The following is a 23,963-nucleotide window of genomic DNA, read 5'->3' as shown; positions in this document are numbered from 1 at the left end:
CTCTTCCTCATCTTCCATCTCATTCCTCTAGTCCTCTCTTTTAGCCCTTCAATCTAGTTCTTCCCCATCTCAGTTCGTTCCCCATCTAGTTCTTCCATTCTCTTTTCTCTTCTCTCTCCTGTGCCCTGGAAGTCCCGGTATATGAAGGGAGGGTCCGAGCTAAATTGTGTAAAGCTATTACTTAACGTCCACCTCTCCTAGGCGGTGTCTCCTTGTGGAATTTTCCGTAAGTCAGGAGACTTGCATGTGGGCTGTTATTGTTAGTCCACCTGGGACTAACAATGGGCGCCCACCTGGGTGGTGTTTCCTGTAGTCTTTGAAAGTGGCTAAGGGAGATAATCTGATTCCAGAGAAAGCCTTTCCTGAGGCTGTTCTCCAAATACCTGGAATGTGTATGTCCAGAGAGTGATCAATCTACACTGTTAGTCCTTCTTAGGGGAAAGTCAATTGGAAAAACTATGAAGTCACACATGATTTTCATAACAGAATACAGCTGATATATAACAAGCCAAGTAACACCAAAAACTCCTTGGGATTTGGCTTCCTCTGGAGGAATTCCCTGATCCCTCCAGGTAGTGCCTTTGCCATAACCAGCTGAGTTCTTATGATATTCCTGCGGCCCGCAGCATGTAAGAGCCAGAGGAGGTGGAGTATACCAAGGCAATAGGACCCTCTAAATTAACAGGATTGACACACATATGAACTCACAGAGACTGGGGCAGCATGCACAGGGCCTGCACGGGTCTACACCAGATGGGGTCCTACAGTTGAAAGGAGAAGTAGACACATGCCCTCATTCCTAACCCTGAAGCAGTCGCCAACTGATAACCATTTGCAAATAAGAAATTAGTTTTCTCTAAAGGAGTCTCACTGGGGAAACAAACTACTCTTAAGGGTAGGCTGCATGCCCAGCAGTAGAGGGTCAACAGAAAATGAACTCAATGGCATCTTTAGAGATTTTTTTTTGTCTCATAATGTCATGTCAGGGATTTTAAAATTTTTTTATCTTTTATTTTACTTATGTTTTTCCTCTATCTTTTTACCCCATGGGTCCTTTGTGTATATATTATGGCTTCCAGTTTGGTGTTTTTATGGGATTCCTGAGTGTACGAGTGAGTAAGTCTCTGCATCTGTATCCATTTCTTGTGTCTTTTCTTAGGCTCTTTTCCTTCTGTTTGTTTTGTCCTGTTCTGATGAATTAGTTTTTGTTTTACATTATTTATCTTATCTTAATAATAATTTTTATTATTATTCCTTAGAAGCCTGTTTGTTTTCTAATGAGAGACAGAAAGAGGGTAGGCTGGATGGGAGAGGTGGTTAGAGGGAGGAGCAGGGGGAGGGGAAACCATAATAAGGATATATTATGTGAGAAAAAAATCTATTTTCAATAAATGGGGAAAAAGGATTAGAAAACAAAAGCTAGAAGTATTGAAAAGACGTGAATAGTCTACATGAAACAGAAGGGGACCACACTGGCCTGGAGAAAGAGTCAGAAAGAGAAAACACAAAAGTATGCCATGCTTGGAGCCCTGCAGCTTCTACACTACAAGGAAAGATTGAGTTCTTGTGCTATCTTTTTTACTTAGTCCTTATAACTTCAAATTAATTGGAGTAGTTTTCTTTTACTTCTTAAACAAAAGCTTTATTGCTTTTACTGTTGTTTTTAAAGCTTTTCATCATTTAATTTTAATACATTTTAATTAAAATAGAATTGTACCACTTTTTCCCTTCTCTTTTCTCACTCCAAGTACTCCCAGGTGCCCTCCCTCCAATACCTCTCTCATCCCCCACTCTCAAATTGATGGCTTCTTTTTCTTTGATTATTATTATTATATGTATACATATATATGTATGTATGAATATATAAATACAACCCTGAAAAAAAACTCTCTATTCAGATCCATAGCCCATTGTTTTACTTGGGTTCTTTGTTTTCTTCACTTTTTGTAGTTCTTTCTACATTCTGGATATTTACCCACTGTCAGATGTATAGCGGCAAAAATTCTCCCCCATTTTATGGGATTCCCCTTTATTCAATTAATTATTTCCTTAGTTGTACTTTTTTAGTTTTGTGAGGTCCCAGTTGTCAATTGTTGGCCTTAATTCCTGGGCAAATGGAGTCCTATTCAGAAAGACCTCCCCTACACCTATGTCAATTAGGTACTGCTTATATTTTCTTCTAACAGTTTTAGTGTTTCAGGTTTCACATTGAGGTCTTTGATCCACTTGTAGTTAGTTTTGGTGCACAGTGATAGATAGGGGTCTAATGTCATTCTTTTACAGTATACATCTAATTTTTCCAGCATCATTTTGTTGAAAATGCTGTCTTTCCCATGGTGTATGTTTTTTGCCCCTCTGTCAATATCAGATGGCTATAATTACATATACCCATGTTGGAGTCTTCTATTTTGTTCCATTGGTCTATATATCTGTGTGTGTGTGTGTGTGTGTGTGTGTGTGTGTGTGTGTGTGCGCGCGCGCCAGTACCATGCTGTTTTTATACTCTGTAATATCTCTTGAGATCTGGGATGGAAATCTCTCCAGCATTTTGCTGTTGTTGTTGTTATTTTGCTCAGGATAGCTTTGACTATCTGGGATCTTTTGTGGTTCCATATGAATTTTAGGATTTTTTTTCTATTTCTATGAAGACTGCTGTGGGATTTTGATTGGAACTGTATTGAATCTACAATAACTTGTTTTTGGTAGAATGGTCATTTTCACAATATTGAGTCTATCAGTCTATGAACATGGAAGGTCTTTCCATTTTTCTAGTATCTTCTGCAGTTTCTTTCTTTAGAGATTTAGTTTTCATTGTATATATTTTAACCTATCAGAAGTTGATTTTTTTTTTTTTTTTGGTTTTTCGAGACAGGTTTCTCTGTGTAGCTTTGCGCCTTTCTGAGCTCACTTGTAGCCAGGCTGCTCGAACTCACAGAGATCGCTGTTGCTCCGATGCTGGATTAAAGGCGTGCGCCACCAACGCCCGGCTAGAAGTTGATTTTTTTAATAATATGAAGAATTTCCTATTCCCAGATAATTTTTTGTATACCATATTTCCATGTATTTATGGGTCTAGTTTGGAATGCCATTTTATTTTCTTGATCTATTCTATACTAATACATTTAAAACTATAATTTTATAATGTGTTTTTATTTTTTTGGTTGTGAGCCTAGCCTTTAACGGCTAAGCCATCTCTCCAGCCCTATAATGTGCTTTTATAGCTGGTGTCTCATACCTTCTTTTACAAAATTGTTACTTTCTCATCTTTCAAAATGAGTTTTAGAATTATTTTGTCTAATATATGAAAATTTCTAAGATATAGATTGATATTACATGAAATTTGTCCATTAATTTCTAAGTAAATTTATCTTTACTAGTTTTGAAATTGCCTATCTGTGAACATGGTATTTCTACCTATTGGCTTCCTTCAAATCTTCTAGAATAGTTTAATAGATTTCTTCATATTACTTCTCTACATTTTATTTCCAGTCATATTATAGTTTCTATTGCTTTTGTAAATTTTGCTTCATTTTTACTTTTGCTAAATAGATAAACTGGTGTATAGAAAGTCACTAACTTTCTGTTGATTCTAATTTTTTTTACTACTTCAACATAACAGAAGAATTGCTAAAATAGTACAAAATACATCTTGTGCACTCTCTCCTATTTAGGTATATATCTAAGCCTTTTATTCTCTTATGTGTTTTATATTCCAAAATCATACCATTTGTATCATAGAAATTGTTGATATTTTTAACTGCCAAGGGGCTATCCTTTGTTACTCTTACTTGTTTGTTAGTAAAAGTCTTTTAGTAAGAATGTTTTTTACTGTTGGTGTTTAGTTTTCCTAAATAAGTATTTCTGTTAAATCTGATCTTTTCCCTAGAACTGCAATATGCTAGCACTGTGATGCGCTTTGATTATGTCTGGCTTCGAGACCACTGCCGCTCAGCATCATGCTATAATTCTAAGACTCACCAGCGGAGCCTGGACACTGCCAGTGTGGATTTATGTATCAAACCAAAGACCATTCGTCTTGATAAAACCACACTCTTTTTTACTTGTAAGTATACAAGGGTTTCTTGGATTTTTTTTTTTGAGGTAGTCTTTTAAAGAATAGTGATTTTATGAAAATAATGGTTTGGCTCTTTTCAAAATAGGGAATTTTTTTCTGTTAGTTTTCCCCTTGCTTTGGAAGCAGTTTCAATAGCCTTTTGATTTTTTGGTTTTGTTTTGTTACAGCTAACATCATACTTAATTTTCAGACAGGATAAACTCTAAGCTAGGAAACATTGCAAGGGTGTCTGCTTTCATCAGTGTTCTGTCTTGATTTGTTTTGCATTTTGTTTTGAGACAAGGTCTTGTAAAATAGCCCCAGCTGTCCTTAAATTCACTATGTAGATCAGACTGGCCTCATACTAGTGATTCTCCTGCCTTAGCCTTCTGAGTGCTTGGGTTTCACGTATAAGAATTAACATTCTCAAAAGAAAGTAAGGAGACCTGGCTTCCCTTGCTTAGGCCAACCCATACCTCCCTGGGAACCCTGTACCAGGAGACCAGCCTGAATGGCCTCCTGCATACCATTTCCCCTGCTGAAGCCCTCCTATGCCTCCTGAAAATCATGCTCCAAGTGCAAGCCACTGCCTCCTGTCCAGGCCTGCCTATAGCTCCCAAGATTTTTGTTCTGGAATCCCAGCCTGCATATCCCCTGTAGCAAGGAGACCAGGCTTTCCCTACTTAGGCCTATTCACATTGTCCAGGAACTTCTTGCACTAGAGAAGAAACCTAGGCCTCCCCTGCTTAGGCCTAACTATATATCCAGCCACACTTCAGGCAAGGACCATGGGCTCCTACACCATGCTGACCTACAGCTCCTAAGAATTTTGCTTCAAAAGTACAACCAACACGTCCTTCTTCAGAAAGAAGAGAATCTGGCTTAGTCTACTTGGGCCTGCCTACACCACTCCAGATCTTCTTTCACAAATCCCCACAGAGGAAAATGAGCATCTCAACCTTTTGAACATTGTAAATTTCTGTGTTAAAGAAAAAAGAGAAGTTTTAAAAGAAAGACCTAAGGGAAGAAAGGAAAAGCATCAACCAACAAACTATTCAAGATGTGCAAGTCCCAGAACAGGCAAAAAGCAAAACAAGACCATATGTCTCTTCCACAAACTAATCACATAATAATGGCACCTAAATGTAAGTTACCTGGAAAAACTTCCAGACAGAGAACTTAAAAGAATAATTACAACTATGTTCAAACAATTCAAAGACATGAATATACTCCAAAAGAACAAAAACAAAGACATGACTGAAATACAGAAATAAACCCAAGATATAAAAATATAATTTAACAAAAAGAATTGCTGAGCAAAAGCCAAGCTGATATGATGCTGGAAATGAAAAATTCAAAAAATTAAAAACTTCAGTGGAAAGACTCACCAACAGAATAGATAATGTAGAAAACAAAAGAGTTAGGGCCAGAAAAAAAGTAGAGAAATTAGATCACTCAGTAAAAGTCAATGAGAAGATTTTAGAAAATATATTAGCAAGTATGAGCTAGAGGAACGGAGTTTGTTGTGAGATCCTTTCTCTTAGGAATGTCAGAAGAAAGAAATCAAGCAGGAAATTTTCAAATCCTTCGAATTGAATGAAAGTAAAAACACAACATAATAAAATCTATAGGACACAATGAAGGCAGTTCTAAGAAGAAAGGTTATAGCACTAAATGCCTACATAAAAATGGAGAGATCTCAATTAATAATTTAATCATGCACCTGAAAACCATGGAAAAACAAAAACAACACCCCGAAACAGTAGATAAGAAGAGATAAGCAATGAAAACATTAAGACACTTTTAAAAAGTGATGTAGATACCAGAAGATAGAAAGACATCTCATGCTTATGGATTGATATTGTGAAATGGCTGTCTGATCAAAAGCAATCTATAGATTCCCTGCAATCCCATCAAAATTCCAATGCAATTCTTTACAGAAATTGAAAAAAATCTCAAAATTCATATGCAAGCACAAAAGACCCAGAATAACCAAAACAATCCTGAACAATAAAAACAGATATCGCCATCCCTGATTTTCAAGTTATACTACAGAGATACAGTAGTAAAAACATCATATTACTATTGTATAAACAGACATATTGGGGATGGAGAGGTGTTTCAGTGGTTAAGATCACATACTGCTCTTATATAGGACTGAAGTTGGATTCCCAGAGTGGGAATGAATATTTTAAGTGGTTTACAGCCTATAACTCAAGCTCCAGGGGATCCAATGCCTCTGGCTTCTGAGGGCAGGTGCACTCATGTGCACATACCCACACACAAACACATACACACACAAAATAAAATGAATACTTTTTAAAAAACAAACACATTGATTAGTGGGAACAGAATTGAGGACCCAGATATAAGCCCACACTCCTACAGCCATCTGACTTTTGACAAACACATTGGAGGAAAAAAAAAAAACAAAAAACAGCATCTTTGATAAATGGTGCTAATCAAATTGAATAGCTGCATATAAAACTGGATCGTGTTTCTTACCTTGCACAAAACACAACTCCAAATGCATTAAGAGTCTCAACATAGGACCTAGTATCCTGAATCTGATAGAGGAGAAAGTAAGAAATACACTTCAACTTATAGGCACAGAATGATTTTCTGCTTTGGGTCTCTCTCTCTCTCTCTCTCTCTCTCTCTCTCTCTCTCTCTCTCTCTCTCTCTCTCTCTCTCTCTCTCTCTCTCTCTTTTCGAGACAGGGTTTTTCTGTGTAGCTCTGACTGTCCTGGAACTTACTCTGTAGATCAGGCTGGCCTGGAGCTGAAAAGTCCATCTGCCTCCACCTCCCAGGTGCTACCATTGCCTGGCTGGAAGTGACTTTCTAAACAGGACCCCAATAGGGCAGCCGTTAAGACAATTAATAATTGGAACTTCATGAAACTTAAAAGCTTCTGTATAGTAAAAACACCATTATTTGAGTGAACAGTCAGCCTATAGAAAGAGAAAAAAATTACTAGCTCTACATCTGACAGAGTGTTAGTATATAGAATATATGAGGAACTAAAAAAAATAAAATAAAATAAACACCAAGAAAACAAACAACCCAATTTAAAAAATGGGAGCATGAATCTAAGCAAAGCTCCCCAAAGAAGAAATAAAAATGGTTGATAAATCATTTTAATACTTTAAAAACATTCAGTGTTCTTAATCATCAGGGAAAGACAAAGTAAAACTACTTTTAGAATTCATCTTACTACCCTAGTCAATATGACTAATAATTTTTTAAAGAGTACTAGATTGTGTGTAAAGGGAAACAATTATTTACTGTTGGTGGAGTTCAGACTGGTGTAGCACTAGGGAAATGTATGGAGGTTCCTAAAATAGCTAGAAATAGATCTACAGTATAATCCAGCTATACAAATTCTGAGCATATATCCAAAAGACTTTCTGCCCTACTGCAGAGGTACTTGTTCATTGCTGCTCTATTCAATATAGCTAGGAGATGGAAACAGTCTAGATATCTATCAGATGATGAATGGTAATGAAAATGTACATATATTCAACAGAATATTATTCATTTGTAAAAAAATGAAATTCACATATAAATGGATACAGCTGGAAATTACCATTCTGAGTCAGATTACCTAGATGCAGAAATACAAAAGCTGCATGTTCTCATTTGTGTGGATGCTAGCTTTGATTCATTTGTGTGATACATGTGTTTAAACTGGAGTAACCATAGAAGTCAGAAAACTAGTAAAGGTACAAGAGAGGAGAATTTCAAGGGAAGGGTGATGGGTATCAGGTATGAAGGGGGTATGAAGATAAAGGAACAGGAAGGTTTAGGTGGGATGGGGACTAGAGCAGCTGGGTAGGAAGAGGGAGTAATGAAAAGGGTAACTCACATTGGAAAAAGCCATATGGAAACCTACTACTGTAGAAGCGTCCTAAGTATATAATAAACAAATATAAAAAAGAGTATAAATAGTTATAGCAGAGGGAAGAATACCTATCCCACATAGTATAGGCTCTGAAATTAAAACTTCAGTGCCAGGTATAAGTTAATGTTTTATGCTGTGGGATGGTTCTTCGGTACACTGTGAACGTGTGTTGCTCTCATTAGTTGATAATAAACCTGTTTGGGCCTATGGCAAGGCAGGATAAGGTTAGGTGGAAGAATGAAACTGAGAACTCAAGAAGAGGGACGGAATCGAGGCAGACCTGAGCCAGCCACCCAAGGAACAAGATGTCAGAGGATCAGTAAGCCACAGACCACATGGCAATACATAGATTAATAGAAATGGGTTCGTTTCAATGTAAGAGCTAGTTAGTAATAAACCTGAGCCATCGGCCAAATATTTATAATAAATATAAGCTTCTGTGTGTTTATTTGGGGCTAGGCAATCGGGACAGAAAGGCTCCACCTCTGGTTACACTTTTATAGTTGTTGGTTAGTGGAAAAGAAGTAATGGACTAGAGGCTTGGTTCTTTGGGTCAGTCTTTTAACTATGTTAGCACATTAAAGGGCTTAGCTTTGTCTTGTAGTCTACCATGAATAAAGTAGAATTTGCAGTCTCCTACAGGACATCTCCAGACACTGTCAGAATCAGTTGGTAGCACAAACTTGATAATGAGATGGAAATGGAATTCACATATGTTTTATCATCCTGGAAGAGTTGTCTCCATCTAAATCATCTCTCAAGAAATTAAATTAGGAGTCATGACAACTCTTTTGGAATAAAGCCATCATCAGTTTGGTGTTTACAAGAGGAATAATTGCAGACAGATTGCAGAGACTTTTGAGGTCTCATGTAATTCTTAGACACATACACACACACACACACACACACACACACACACACACACACACACACACACACACACACCACTGAGAGTCCAAGGGGTTACTGGGTTTGAGTATTCAGGGAACTCATCATGATAGATGGTGTGCCTCCAGAGTACTTGATATTACTAAGCAAACTTGTATTTTGGCAATTGGATAGCATTTACAAATATAAACTCTCTTCCTCCATTTCTGCTGATCCTTTCATATTCCTTCTCTTAAAATATTATACAAGTTAATTGCAAAACTTTGCCAGACACAATTTAGTGCTTTGCTTCCTTTATGCTTTCAGTGGTGGGGGCATAGGCATATGATGATTTTTTAAAATATTCTTTCATCATTTGAGAAATATATATAATGTATTTTGATCATATTTACCTCCCCATACCCATTACCCTCACTTATCTCCCTCCTTCTTCAGCCAAACCCCTTCTCCTTGCCCACAAGTCCTCCTCCTCCTCCCATGTCATCATTGTGACCCATTGAGCTTAAGGTTAAGTGGAGTGGGGATCAGATAGCAAGGTAGAAGAGAGAATATTGGGTGGGATAAGTAACACGAAAGACCTTTGGAAAAGCCATATGGAAACTCCCTACTGTAGAAGCTTCCTAAAATACAAGTGTGTGTGTGTGTGTGTGTGTGTGTGTGTGTGTGTGTGTGTGTGTGTGTGTTTAAATTGAGTTACCTAAAATAAGGGAGACAGCGTCTCTTCCAGGTACTGTAGCAGGAATCTTAAAAGTTCTTATTAATAAAATCAAACCTGAGCCAGGTATTGGGGTGAATGCTGGAAGATCAGAGAAGCAGAGCAAGCCACAGCCACCTCACCTTGCCAGTTCCTCAGCTGATTCTGTTTCCTCAGACTGGAAGCTTTCTGTGTCCTCATCCCAATGGCTCTCAGCTGAACTGCTGTTCAAAAGCCTGAAAGCTTAACCAGCCAAATGCTTCTAGTTTCTGGTCCTCACGCCTTATATATCTTTCTGTTTTTGCCATCACTCCCTGGGATTAAAGGCTCACTTCTTGGGATTAAAGGCGTGTGTCACCACACCTGGCTGTTTCCAATGTGGCCTTGAACTCACAGAGATCCAGAGGGATTTCTACCTCTGGAATGCTAGGATTAAAGGTGTGAGTGCTACCATTTTCTAGCCTTTGTATCTAGTGGCTGTTCTGTCTCTGACCCCCAGATAAGTTTATTAGGGTGCACAATATTTTGAGGAACACAATACCACCACAAGGTATTAGATGCCATGAAAAAAACCTCAGTCCCAGGTATGGTTAACACTTTTAAAGTTGTAGTTCAGTGGAGTCCCTTAGATAACCTCCCCCTCCCCCAAACATTATTTGCTATTGCCATTGCTCCTGGTTAACCTCCAGAACTAGATTATAAGACCCTATTGCTGAAGACACCACATACTTGAGTTGTAGAACATATAGAAATCAAGCTTTTACTAACTGTGAAGCTTCAACCCTACTGGCTAGCTTTTATAGTGCTGGATGGTACTATGCATGCCTCCAGGGTACAAAAAGAATCAATAGTCTTCCCCATATGTTAACTCTACAAGCTACAATAATGACTGACCTGGCAAGATAATCCCACTGTTTTAAGTGGCACAAATGCTATGGAAGTAGTCAACCACTTTCTGCTTGGATTTAATACCCACTCTACAAGATGGAACTCATGCCTGGTATCATTATTGGTTAAAAAAAAAAAAAGAAGAAGAAGAAGAAAAAGAAAAAAAAAGAAAAATAGTGACTTGCTAGATCTTTGTCCCTTGGAGAGAGCCTAATACTACTATTTTACAAATAGATATAGTAATAAACTGCCCCATAATTTTTGTCTTTATACTCATAGATTAGTGTATCCTCCAATCCTCATCAGAGAAATTTCTTTCTGCAGTAGGTGGTGATTAATACACAGAGACCTACAACTGGTCAACATAGAAAGCAAAATCACTTATGGAAGTCTCAGCTCCAAGTAGAACAACTATATCACACACATACACACATACACACACACTCCAAGGCTCAGGAACCATTTAGGAAGAGGGGATACTTGTACTCTTTGATGAACTTTGTAAGAAAAGCACCTGCCAGACATGACAAAGCCATTGCACACAGAACTCACAGTTGTGATTGTTTGCATATGATCAAGCCAGCCAAATTTCCCAGCATGGATGAGGAAGAGACTCATGAAATAGTCTCAGTGAATTTAAAAACAGAACACATAAGGTTTGAGGGTAAAGTGATGGGCAAGAGGAATTGGAGGGGATTGAATGGGAGGTGGATTTGATCAAAACATGCATCTATGAAATTCTCAAACCATTAAAAATGTAAAACTAATGTCAGAAAAATAAATGAACATTTTTAAGTAGTAAATTGTCAGTTTTTCTAAATTTTAATTTAATGCTTTTTTTTCTCTTAAAAAGGGCCAGATGGTCATGTGACTAGATATGATCTGGATTGGCTGGTGAAAAATAGCTATGAAGGGCAGAAACAAAAGGTTATCCACCCTAGAATATTATGGAATGCTCAACTCTACCAGCAAGCCCAGGTTCCATCTGTTGATTTCCAGAGTTTCTTAGAATCAAATGATGAACTGAAGAAGTTTCTGCAAAACTTTCTGCTATATGGAATTGCATTTGTAGAAAATGTCCCTCCCACTCAAGAACACACAGAGAAGTTGGCGGAAAGGGTCAGTTTAATCAGGTAATTTACTAATTTTCTGAAATCCACAGTAACTAATTTCTAGAGTGTGAGCACCAATTAAAAGATGTAAAAAGATCTGGTTTCATGGAGCATCTTCCTCAAATGCATTAGGCCTAGGTTTAGTATCCAGTACTGCCACCCCCCCAAAAAAATAATCTCTCTCACCCCTTTCCTCTCCATCATTACTTCCTCCCTGTACTATATTCTGCTTAAAAAGGGCCTGAATTTGTACTATATTTTAACAATATAGAGAATCTAAAAATTATACAGTTTTTATCTTTATAAATTCCTAACTCTCTATCATAGATTGGTTGTTAATGCTTCATTGGATACATTGTATTGCATTTAATTAGCATATTCACACCCTATATTTTATTTTGGTCATTATAGCAACCTTTTATTGTCTGTTCCACTGATAAGCACCTGGTGCTAAGATACAATCAGTGACTTTTCCAGGATCACTGTTACAGTAAGCAGTGTACCTTGGGTTTCCTTATCCTAAATAAAGTATTCTTTTCATTACTATTCTCCATTTCACATATAGCTTGATCTTCTGTAGCATTAAATGCGACATAAACTTACTTCATTACAAATAGTATTTTTATTTAATAAAATTCACATGTAATTAGTTCATTGTGTTACCCAAAGTACCAAAGTATGCTGAGTCATTTGAACAGTGCTAGTAAAGCATAATCAATAGCATTTGTGAGCCATTCAGTTTGAAACACAATTCCAAAGCTCTAAAATAAAGGAAATTGCTGCTAATCAAACTATTGAGAAGGCTTGGAAACTTTTATTTCAAAAGTAAAAGCATTTCCTGTTTGCTCTTGGATTTAGGTGTTGTGGCGCAGTCCTTTAATCCCAGAATCTTGGAGGCAAGGGCAGGTGTATCTCTGAGTTCAAGGCCAGCATGGTCTACAGAGTGAGTTTCAGGACAGCCAGGGCTACACAGAGAAACCCTGTCTTGAAAAACCAAACAAAAAAGTATCCTTTCCTCAGATCTGAATGCACTGAGAAAATAAAATAAAATCTAATCTATTATTCTACAGGAGAAATACAGCAGGTCTCATAATTGCAACAAAAATATCATTTTCTCTTTTTCTTGTTCATCTGTGTTCAAAAGATTAAATGAAAAAAAAACCTCTATGATATATGAATAAGGAAACTTCTGTCACCCTTATTAGATTATCTACTATATTAGAAAAGGACTGTTGTTGGAAAAAAATCTGAATATTAATGAAAGACTGTAGTTCTTATATTAAAATTGTGCTTACTATAAGCAGCCACCTCATTGTTTCTATAAGAGGAAAGTAAACAAAGGGAATAGCCTTGAATGAGGAGGCTATTAAAATAATAATATAAACAACAGGCAGTGATCTCTGAGCTTTCAGAATGTGCAGTATTTCAATGGTTTTCAGTTCACATTCCCAGAGTGTCAATCAGTGACAGAATTTTTAAGACTGGTATTTTTAACTGTCAATTTCACCTTATAGATAGCAATCTGTAACTACAATAACTATTATACATATATATGTGTGTGTGTGTGTGTGTGTGTGTGTGCACGCGCGCACTATGAGAAAACAATGATGAATAAAATTACAAATACTACAATTAAATATTACATTAAGTATTACATTAAAATTAATTATTACAAATAAATATAGGTTTTTTTCTTGATTTTACTTGGCAGAGAAACCATCTATGGAAGGATGTGGTATTTCACTTCAGATTTTTCCAGAGGTGACACTGCATACACCAAGCTAGCTCTAGATCGGCATACTGACACTACCTACTTTCAAGAGCCCTGTGGGTAAGTATATTATACTTTCTAGTGTACTCTTCTTCTAGTTGCTGGTCTTGAATAGTTTCTTAATTGTCTTCCATTCTATTTCAATGAACATCATGCCTACTTACTGTGGACTTTATGAGTATTTCTTTGTCTTCCTCTGGAAACATAGTCATTTAATAATATTCTAGTTCAGTCTTCATTAAACGTTTAGGAATATAATTTGTATTTAAAATGCAACACATACACGTGTGTATGTGGAAAGAGACAGACACTGGCTTATACTGTAGCCCTGGATGCTTTGTCCTAGAACTGGAATTCAGTATGTAGCCTAGCCTTGAACAATTCTCGTACCTCAGCCTTCCAACCCACTATACAGGATTACAATATTTTCTCAAAGTAATTACAGCTCACCAAAAAAGTTAACTAACTATAATATAAGCTTTAGAAATTACATATTTGGCATGATGACAGAGGCCTTTAATTCCAGAACTCAGGAGGCAGAGGTTGGTGGATCTTACTGAGTTCAGAAACAGCCAGGGCTCAACAATAGGAATTTATCGGCCGGGTGGTGGTGGCGGCGGCGGTGGCGGCACACGCCTTTAACCCCAGCACTCGGGAGGCAGAACCAGGCGGATCTCTGTGAGTTCGAGGCCAGCCTGGGCTACCAAGTGAGCTCCAGGAAAGGCGCAAAGCTACGCAGAGAAACCCTGTCTCGAAAAAACAAAAAAAAATAAGAGTTTATCTTTTTAAAAAAATTGCATCTTCTTGCATTTAGTTACTGTGTTATAGCAAAGAGGTCAGTCCTATAAACACTGCTGTTATTAGTATGCTGTTAAGAAGACTCTGAATCTAACAAGAAGTTGAAGAGGAGAAATGGCAGAAAAATAACTTTTTTCATATTAAATCAATAGCTATACACTAGTAGGCATATACTATATTCAGATTCCCTACTATTTGCTACTTAATAGAGGCCTCTATGGTTGTTGCTTTGTCATTGTTGATCTTGCTTCTGCATACAGATTATGAGCCTGAAGCAATGATATTAGTTAAATGATTGTACATGTGCATGTGGTGTTAAAAAGATAGTAGGAAAGAGTGAAAGTACCCAACTGATTATTGTTACATTAGTTTATTTGAAGAGTTTGTATCTTAAGAATATTCTGGGCCAGTGAGATGGCTCAGCTGGTTAAGACACTTGTCAACAAACCTGGTGACCTGTGTTTAGTCTCTGGGACACCCATGTGGTGGAATGGGAGAACCGTTCCCCAAAAGTTTTCCTCTGGCCTCCACACATGTACTATGGCATATACACATGTGCATGTTCTACCAACATCAGAGATAAACAACTATATTTCCCTTTTACCTTTTCTAGTCAATTATAAAGACTGAGTAGATTTGCAGGGTAGTGACAGTGGTGAAGAGTTAAGGCTGTGACATCAACTAGACCTCTCTCTGTAACCCAATCTGAACATGCATTATTAGCTTTTTGATGCTGAGCATGTAAGTTAAAATCTCCAAGCTTCCTTATCTTCATCTGTAAAATGAGATTAGCAATACAATCTATCCATTAATGTTGATAAGGGATTAAATTTTGTAATAAATTTAAAGCATTTAACATTCTTCTCAACACATACTAAATATTCAGTAAGGATTAGTTGTTATTACCATTTTAGTTATTGTAATCACCACTGTCATCTTCATTGTTACATGCCTATCTTTTCTAAAGCCAGCTTTGCTCTGGATGTCATCATTTCTTCAACTGGAGATTTTCCTCTATCTTTAGCCTTTCTATACTTGTTGACTTCCTATCAGTCAACTTTTATTCTCTGCTTTTGTATATTTGTCTAGACTCTGTATTCCTTTTTCTATCTTTTTATAGCTAAGCTTTTTTTAAAAATCTGTATTTAATATTTCATGAAAATTATTATTATTAGCATGCATTAAGTGTAAGAGTGTCTCATGATAGTTTCATACATGTTTATAATATAATCATATTCATCCTTTCTATTATTCTTACCTATCTATACTCCCTTCTCCCTTTCTGTTTTATTATCCCTGGTAGCCCCTTTCAGTTTTATGTCTTTTTTCTCCTTATCTGCCATATGTTCAAAAAAACATGTAATACTTGTGTTTTTATGGGATTGACTTACTATGCATAACATATTGATCTCTAGTTCCATCCATTTTCCATCAAGTGACATATTTTCATTCTTAACAGCCAAAAACCTATTAATGTGAGTGTGTGAGTTGCATTTCTCTCTCTCTCTCTCTCTCTCTCTCTCTCTCTCTCTCTCTCTCTCTCTCTCTCTCTCTTTCTCTCTCTCAGAGAGAATTTCTTTATTCACTCCTCTACTGGCTAGGCATATTTTATAACTCAGCTGCTGTGAATAGTGTGGCAATAAACACAGATCTGTAACTGTCTCTGTGGTACACTGACTTGGTTGCTTTGGTTATATTCCCAGGAGAGATATAACTAAATTTTTATTTTCCTTCTATTGAAAATAGATTTTTTTTTCTCACATAATATATCCTTATTATGGTTTCCCCTCCCCCTGCTCTTCCCAGGTCCTCTCACCACCTCTCCCATCCATCCCACCCTCTTTCTGTCTCTCATTAGAAAACAAATAGGCTTCTAAGGAATAATAATGAAAAATTATTATTAAGATAAGATAAATAAGGTAAAACAAAAACTAACTCATCAGAATAGGACAAAACAAACAGAAGGAAAAGAGCCCAAGGAAAGACACAAGAAATGGATACAGATGCAGAGACTTACTCTCACACTCAGGAATCCCATAAAAATACCAAACTGGAAGCCATAAGATGTAGTGGGTAGCCATTCCAGCTTGGATCTGAAAGTTCCAACCCCATTGAGACTCTGGCAACTGTCATGCCTACGAGGCAGGGCCAGGAGAGGCACCTGGAGACCCGAGATCTGGATGGGCTAGCGCTGTCTCTGTGCCGGGACCCTAAACGGTGGAGGTGGACTGAGCAGAGCTCCAGAGAACACCGCTGGACTGCAATACACCTTTCCGAGACCCTGCGACCCCCTTTCCCTTTTTGTAAGTTACCCACTAAATAAATCTTCCTTTTAACTAAGTGAAGTGGCCTTAATAATTTCACCAATATCTGGTGCCCAACGTGGGGCCCAAACCCATGACCCTGAGATTAAGAGTCTCATGCTCTACTGACTGAGCTAGCAGGGCTAGGGTTTGCAGGGTCTGGGGAAGGTGTATCGCAGTCCAGTGGTGTTCTCTGGAGCTCTACTCAGTCCACCTCCACAGTCTAGGGTCCAGGAACAGAGAGAGCACTGGCCCATCCATATCTCAGTTCTCCAGATGCCTGCCCTGGCCCTGCCTTGTAGGCATGACAGTTGCCAGAGTCTCAATGGAGGTTGGAACTTCCAGATCCAAGCTGGAATGGCTACCCACTACATCAATATATACACAAAGGACCCATGGGGTAAAAAGATAGAGGAAAAACATAAGTAAAATAAAAGATAAAAAAATTTTAAAATCCCTGACATGACATTATGAGACAAAAAAAAAATCTCTAAAGATGCCATTGAGTTCATTTTCTGTTGACCCTCTACTGCTGGGCATGCAGCCTACCCTTAAGAGTAGTTTGTTTCCCCAGTGAGACTCCTTTAGAGAAAACTAATTTCTTATTTGCAAATGGTTATCAGTTGGCGACTGCTTCAGGGTTAGGAATGAGGGCATGTGTCTACTTCTCCTTTCAACTGTAGGACCCCATCTGGTGTAGACCCGTGCAGGCCCTGTGCATGCTGCCCCAGTCTCTGTGAGTTCATATGTGTGTCAATCCTGTTAATTTAGAGGGTCCTATTGCCTTGGTATACTCCACCTCCTCTGGCTCTTACACTCTTTCTGTCTCCTCTTCTGAAAGGAAGCCAGCCATAATATATACACAAAGGACCTGATGCACACCCATACAGGATCCATGCTGCCTCAGTCTCTTTGAGTTCATATGTGTTTTGATCATTAGAGGGATTTGTTTTCTTGGCGTTCTCCATCCCCTCTGGCTCTTAAAGCTTCTCTGATGGTATTTGTGCAAGGCACTTATGTAGCTAGAGTTTTCCAGTCCTGCCTGGCCCATGGTCAGGATAAATCTCTCTCAACCTGCTAGTCCCACAGCCACTCAGACCCAACCGAGTAAACACACAAAGACTTATATTGCTTACAAACTGTATGGCTGTGGCAGGCTTCTTGTTATCTAGTTCTTATATCTTAAATTAACCCATTTCTATTAATCTATAAGTTGCCACATGGCTCGTGGTTTACCGGTATCTTTTACATGTTGCTTGTCATGGCGGCGGCTGGCAGCGTCTCCCTGCCTCAGCCTTCCACTTCCCAGAATACTTTCTGCCTGGCTACTGACCAATCAGTGGTTTATTTATTAACTGATCATAGCAACACATTTAACATACAGAATACCTCACAGCACACTTATCTTTGAGTATAGCAGAATGTCATTAGGAGTCATTTTATTGCTATGCTTTTTTAGTAGAAGAGTAATATTTGGTTTTGCCCTAGGTCCTGGGCTATCTAGTCTCAGCTTCTTGGTCATCCCAGCATTGTTGGTTATGGGTCTATCTTGTGGAGTGGGCCTTAAATCAAATCAGATATTGGTTGGTTAGTCCTACAAGATTTATTCCAACCTATCTTGCAGGAAGGACACCATTGTAGATTGAACAATTTATAGGTGGGTTGGTGTTTACCTTTCTCCTTTGGTAGCATGCAGACTACCTTCTGATACCATGAACACTAGTCAGGAGGGGTGAAGGCTCCAGGTCATCTTCTCCATGTTCAATGAGTTGTGTAGGTATTATCTTCAGTAACGCAGCCTTGCTGTTAATGTGGAGAGCAACCCATTTTCTTGGCAACAGTCTTGGTTTTTTGGGGATTCCTATGGGACCCCTTTGTCCAAAAATTCAACTTGATATAATCCATTCCAGTACTGGCATCTTCATTTGGTGACAATAGATGTCCAGTTGGGGTATTTTCTCCCCCATTATTTAACAATTTCCTTTAGATCACCTTCATATACATATATATTTTAGGAAGTTTCTACTATATTAGGTTTCCATTCTACCCCTCGAATCGCTCTTAATTTTACCTGTCTCTCCCTGTATTCCCTCTCTTATCCTCTCCCCTACCCAACTTGATCCTTCCCTTCCAGTACCTCCATCCATTCATAACAATCCTATTTCCCCTTCCTAGGGAGATCTGTCAGTCTCCCCTAGTCCCTTACTCTATGCCTAATCTCTGTCGTTCTATGGATTGGAGTTTGGTTATCATTGACTTAACAGCTAATATCCACATATAAACAACTGTATACCATATTAGTCTTTCTGGCATAACTAGATTATCTAGTTCTAATTTTTAGTTTTTTGAGAAACCTCCATAATGATTTCCATAGTGATTGCACTAATCTACATCCAAGAATGAAGTAGTTATTAGAGTTCCTTTTTCACTACATCCTCACTAGCATTTGTTGTTTGTTTTCTTATTTTAAAATCACTGTATTAATGCTTTAGAATTTTATAGTGTGTATTTTTTATCATATTCAATTCCAATGCCTCCATGATCCACCCCTAGCTCCCTATCACCCCAATTTTATGGCTTTTATAAAAATAGCCTATCAACTCCAATTTGTGCTGTCCATATACTAAGAACTACACAATTAAAGACAACAGTCTCTCCCTCCCATAGAAGCCATCAGCTGTCCATAGCTCCTCAGTTAGGGGTAGAGGTTCATGAACCCCTTCCTACTCCATACCGGAATCTTGTTTTCTTGATAGTTACTCTGACTGAAGTGAAATGGAATGCCAATATATTTTTAAATATAAATTTTATTTTTATGTATTTATTATAAATAGTAATGAGTTTCATAATGGTACTATTCCTCAAGGCTTTCATACTTAAGATAAGCCTTCCAAATGACTGCTTCCATCTTGTTGCTTTTTATCACCTATAGATCACAAAATCTACCTCTCTTCTGAGTTAAACATTTTTAAGTGACTACTAAATAATAAAGACCTGTAAGTTTCACAGAAAGTTTCATATGATTGCAAATTACTTTTCACATTTTAATTATATTTCCTTTAGATTCTTCTTGATTTTATTCCTTTATCTTTCCTTATATTTTTTGCTTGTTTTACTTTATGGTATATTTTCCCATATTTTTACATGTTTCAATAAATTGCTGTTACGTTATATATTAAAATATAATTACATTGTTTCTCCCTTCCTTTTCTACCCTCCAATCCCTCTGATGTACCCCACCCCACTTTAAACCACAGCCTCTTTTTCTTTGTTGTTATATAAGCATTGAACTAGATTGAATTAGAATGATGCTTCCCTCCATAGGTTCATATATTTGAATCCTTGGTCCCAGTTGATAGAACTGTTTAGGAAGGATTAGGAGACATGGCCTTATTTGGAGGAAGTACATTACTGGGGTGGGATTTGAGATTTAAAAAGCCCATGCCATTCCTACTTATCTCTTTCTCTTTGTGTGTATGTCTTGTGCTTATACATTAAGATGCAAGCCTTTCTTAGCTGCTTCTCTAGTGCCATGCCTGCCTGCTACCATGCTCCTTACCATGATGGTCACAGCTCTTAACTCCCTGGAATCATGAGCCCCAAATTAAATAAGTTGCTTTGGTCATAGTGTTTTATCATGGCAATAGAAAAGTGACTAACATGGTCCTACTGCAGCCATGGTCTGTGTAAATGTCCATGGCCCATGTTGCCACCAAAGGCCACAAGGATGCCTGGCCTCTGGACTTCCACCTGTGGCCATGTTGGGTCCGAGGAATGTGCTGCTGCCAGGTCCATGCGAACCTGAGTGGTCTGCCCTGCCACCCACGGCCATGGCATCATCCAGACCTGAGCTGCTGCCAAGGGCCATGTTTAGGTCCATAGCCCTACTGCAGCTAGTGTCTATGTTGAGATCTATGGCTTCTGTTACCATTGAAAGCCATATGATTGCCCAGGGTCTGGACCACCACCTAGGGCCATGTTGGAGTCCAGGGACCATGCTGCTGCTGAGCCCATGCCAATCTGAGAGGCCTGTGCTGCCACCTGGGGCCATGTTTGAGTCCAAGTATCATGCTGCTGCTGAGCCCATGCCAATCTGAGTGCCTGTGCTGCCACCTGGGGCCATCGTGACATCCAGGCCCAAGCTGCTGCTGCTGGCCATATTTGGGTCTTGGTTCCATCACAGCTGGGGTCTATGTTGATGTCCATAAACATAAAGAGCTTTGCTTAGTCTTAAATAACGAATAAGAATTGAACTGGAATGATATTGAAGCATGGAGAAAGGACCCTAGGAAGAGGCAAACCATAACCAAATATAGTGGTATAAATCAACAAGGCATATTCAAGGAAAAGAGTATGCAGTTCCTGTTACTGTAGCATAGAGAACCACAGAATACTCTTAAATTGTTAAATATTGGCATTTTTAAAGTTGAGTGTGGCTGGCAAGATGGCTCATCAGGTAAATGTTCTTGTCTCTAAGCCTGATTACCTGAGTTTGAGCCCTAAAAACCATGTAATATATGGTGGTTTGAAAGAAAATGGCCCCCAAAGAGACTGGCATTATTAGGAGGTGTAGCCTTGTTGGAGAAAGTGTGTCACTGTGGGGGCGGGCTTTGAGGTCTCTTTTGCTCAAGCTTCCCTCAGTGTGACTTTCATTTGAGTTCCTGCTACCTTCTTGTCAAGATGTAGCATTCAGCTTCAGCACCATGTCTGCCTGCACGCCTCCATGCTTACCAAATGATGATAATGTACTGAACCTCTAAAACTGTAAGCGAGCCACCCCTGTAGTCAGAAGGCTCTCTGGCCCCACCTGTGGATAGACTAGATTTAACTGTAATTCTTGCTTAATAACTGTTTATAAATATAATTTTTCTATATTAAAACTAAAACCTTCCTTTTTGATTAGATAGGAAAGGGGAAGTGCTGGGGGATGTCTTTCTGTATGCTGTGAATATGTGCTGTTCCCATTGGTTAGTAAATAAAGCTGTTTTGGCCCATGGTAAGAAAGCTTACAGCCAGGTAGGAAATCCAAGCAGAGATAAAGAGAGAAGACGGGCAGAGAGAGAGAGACGCTAGCTGCCACCATGGAAGGAGCATCAAGATGCCAGCAGACTGGTAATGCCACAGCCATGTGGCAACTTATAGATTAATAGTTATGGGTTGAGTTAAGTTATAAGAGCTAGCTAGCAAGAAGCCTGCCATAGGCCATACAGTTTGTAAACAATATTAAGCCTCTGAATGATTATTTTATAAACAGCTGAGGGACTGCGGGACTGGGCAGGACCAGAGAACCTTCCGACTACACACCCCAATTAAATGTTTTCTTCATAAGAGTTGCTGTGGCTGGGCAGTGGTGGCACACGCCATTGATCCCAGCACTCGGGAGGCAGAGGCAGGTGGATCTCTGTGAGTTTGAGGCCTGCCTGGACTAGAGTGAGTTCCAGGAAAGGTGCAAAGCTACACAAAGAAACCCTATCTCGAAAAACCAAAAAAAAAAAAGTTGCTGTGGTCATGGAGTCTCTTCACAGCAATAGTAACCCTATTTAATACATAGTGGAAAGAGACAAGTGCCTCTCACAGGTTATCTTTTTAGCTACCCTTGTGTGCATTGGCACACAAAATCAAATACCCCCCCATTACAGAAAGAAGTAAAACTAAAACAAAATTTTGTTTTGTTTTGTTTTAAGATGTAGCTCAGTTGGTAGAATACCTGCCTACCATACACAAAGCCCAGGGTTCAGTCTCCAGCACCAGCATGATTGATGTGTGGTGACATATGCTGTAGCTAGAGTCTTCTCCAGTCCTGCCTGGCCCATGGTCAGGACAAATCTCTCTCACCCGCAAGTCCCACAGCTGCTCAGACCCAACCCAGTAAACACAGAGACATATTGCTTACAGACTGTATGGCTGTGGCAGGCTTCTTGTTATCTTGTTCTTCTATCTTAAATTAGCCCATTTCAATAAATCTATACCTTACCACATTACTGGTATCTTACATGTTGGTACTCATGCAGCGGCTGGCAGCATCTCCTGACTCAGCCTTCCTGTTCCCAAAATTCTCTTCTCTGCTTGTCCCGCCTATACTTCCTGCCTGGCTACTGGCCAATCAGCATTTTATTTATACAGAGCGATATCCACAGCAATATGCCTGTAATCCCAGAACTTAAGAGGGCTATCCTTGTCAGTTCCATGGTGAATTTGAGGCCAAGTTGGTATACATGGGACCATGTCTAAACAAAATAAAACAAATGAAAAAACATACCAACAACAACAAAAAAAAAACCCACCTTTCCTACTAAAATATTTTTCTTTTTTATGGAGCTCACTACAACTTGTGTAAAACTTTATTTTTTTATTCAAATGTTACTCGAGCTCACTACAACTTGTGTAAAACTTTTTTTATTCAAATGTTACTTGCTCTAGCTTCATCTCTTCTTACTAGATTATGATCCTCTTCAAAACAGATACTATATCTTGTTCATGTCTATATTCCCATGTCTTTCCTGGCATATATATATATCCTAATACATATTATACATTTTTGAAATAAATATGTAGTAATATTATTTAAGAGTAAAAAAGGTACAACTTTCTATAAGGGAAAACCAATTAGGAAATAGATTTCTTTCTTCATTAAAATTACCAAAGTATGTTCAGTAATCATTTCTGATATAATATACTATAATTTCATTATGTTTTCTTTTATCCACTGAACAAAAGAATTTACTTTGCTTTCTTTAGCATTCAAGTATTTCATTGTCTTAAACATGAAGGAACAGGTGGCAGGACACTGTTAGTAGATGGATTCTATGCAGCACAACAAGTACTTCAAAAAGCACCTAAGGAATTTGAACTCCTCAGCAAAGTGCCATTGAAACATGAGTATATTGAAAATGTTGGAGAATGTCACAACCACATGATTGGGGTTGGGCCAGTCTTAAATATCTACCCATGGAATAAAGAGCTCTATTTGATCAGGTGAGTACCAAACAACTGTTCTCCCATGTGATATATTTATTATACATCAAGCTCTTGACTAATATATCCACCTATCTCCTGGAATCATCATTTGGCTGTCTTACAGAACATACAGTGTATCATATTCAAAATCTAGTTTAGAGTCTCCACTCACCTTAAGCTCACCTGTCTACATATTTGCTCATGTTTCATTGAATGATACATCCACTAAATTGCCCAAAGAAAAAACTAAAAGCCACCTTCAACCAGTCTGTCTCCCTCACACTATTGCAACCAGTCTAACTAGATTTACCTAATAGTTTTTCCTCAAAGTAACCAGTGCTTCCTATTCACAATACCACCTTTTGTGTGAGACCACCATCACCTCTACACAGTACCATTGATTTCACCCTTACCCACCTTCTATACATTTTGTGTTGTAGCTAGAGAAATCTTTTAAAATTTTATTTATTATTGTGTGTTTATGTGTGAGAATATGTAAGTGTATATATGCCATTGCATATGTGTGAAGGTCACAGGAACACTATTCAGGGGTTGGTTCTCTCAGCATTGGATCAAGAAATCGAAGTCAAGCCTGT

General features: G+C 38.3%; 1 protein-coding gene across 2 annotated transcripts in view; it reads left to right on the top strand.

Annotated features, from left to right (window-relative positions):
- Positions 1-23,963, top strand: part of Tmlhe (trimethyllysine hydroxylase, epsilon) — a 54,719-nt gene that overhangs the window by 20,459 nt on the left and 10,297 nt on the right. The window contains exons 3-6 of one of the 2 annotated variants that reach the window (XM_028888557.2): positions 3,887-4,063; positions 11,280-11,559; positions 13,250-13,369; positions 23,149-23,385. In XM_028888557.2, the coding sequence (XP_028744390.1) occupies positions 3,887-4,063; positions 11,280-11,559; positions 13,250-13,369; positions 23,149-23,385 (814 nt within the window). The remainder of the gene's footprint in view (positions 1-3,886; positions 4,064-11,279; positions 11,560-13,249; positions 13,370-23,148; positions 23,386-23,963) is intronic. The other variant, XM_028888558.2, reaches the window with a different exon arrangement.

Source organism: Peromyscus leucopus, chromosome X (genome assembly GCF_004664715.2).
Source record: "Peromyscus leucopus breed LL Stock chromosome X, UCI_PerLeu_2.1, whole genome shotgun sequence".
NCBI classification, from domain to species: domain Eukaryota; kingdom Metazoa; phylum Chordata; class Mammalia; order Rodentia; family Cricetidae; genus Peromyscus; species Peromyscus leucopus.
Note: the sequence above shows the minus strand (reverse complement) of the source record. Positions and strands in the feature narration are given on the sequence as shown.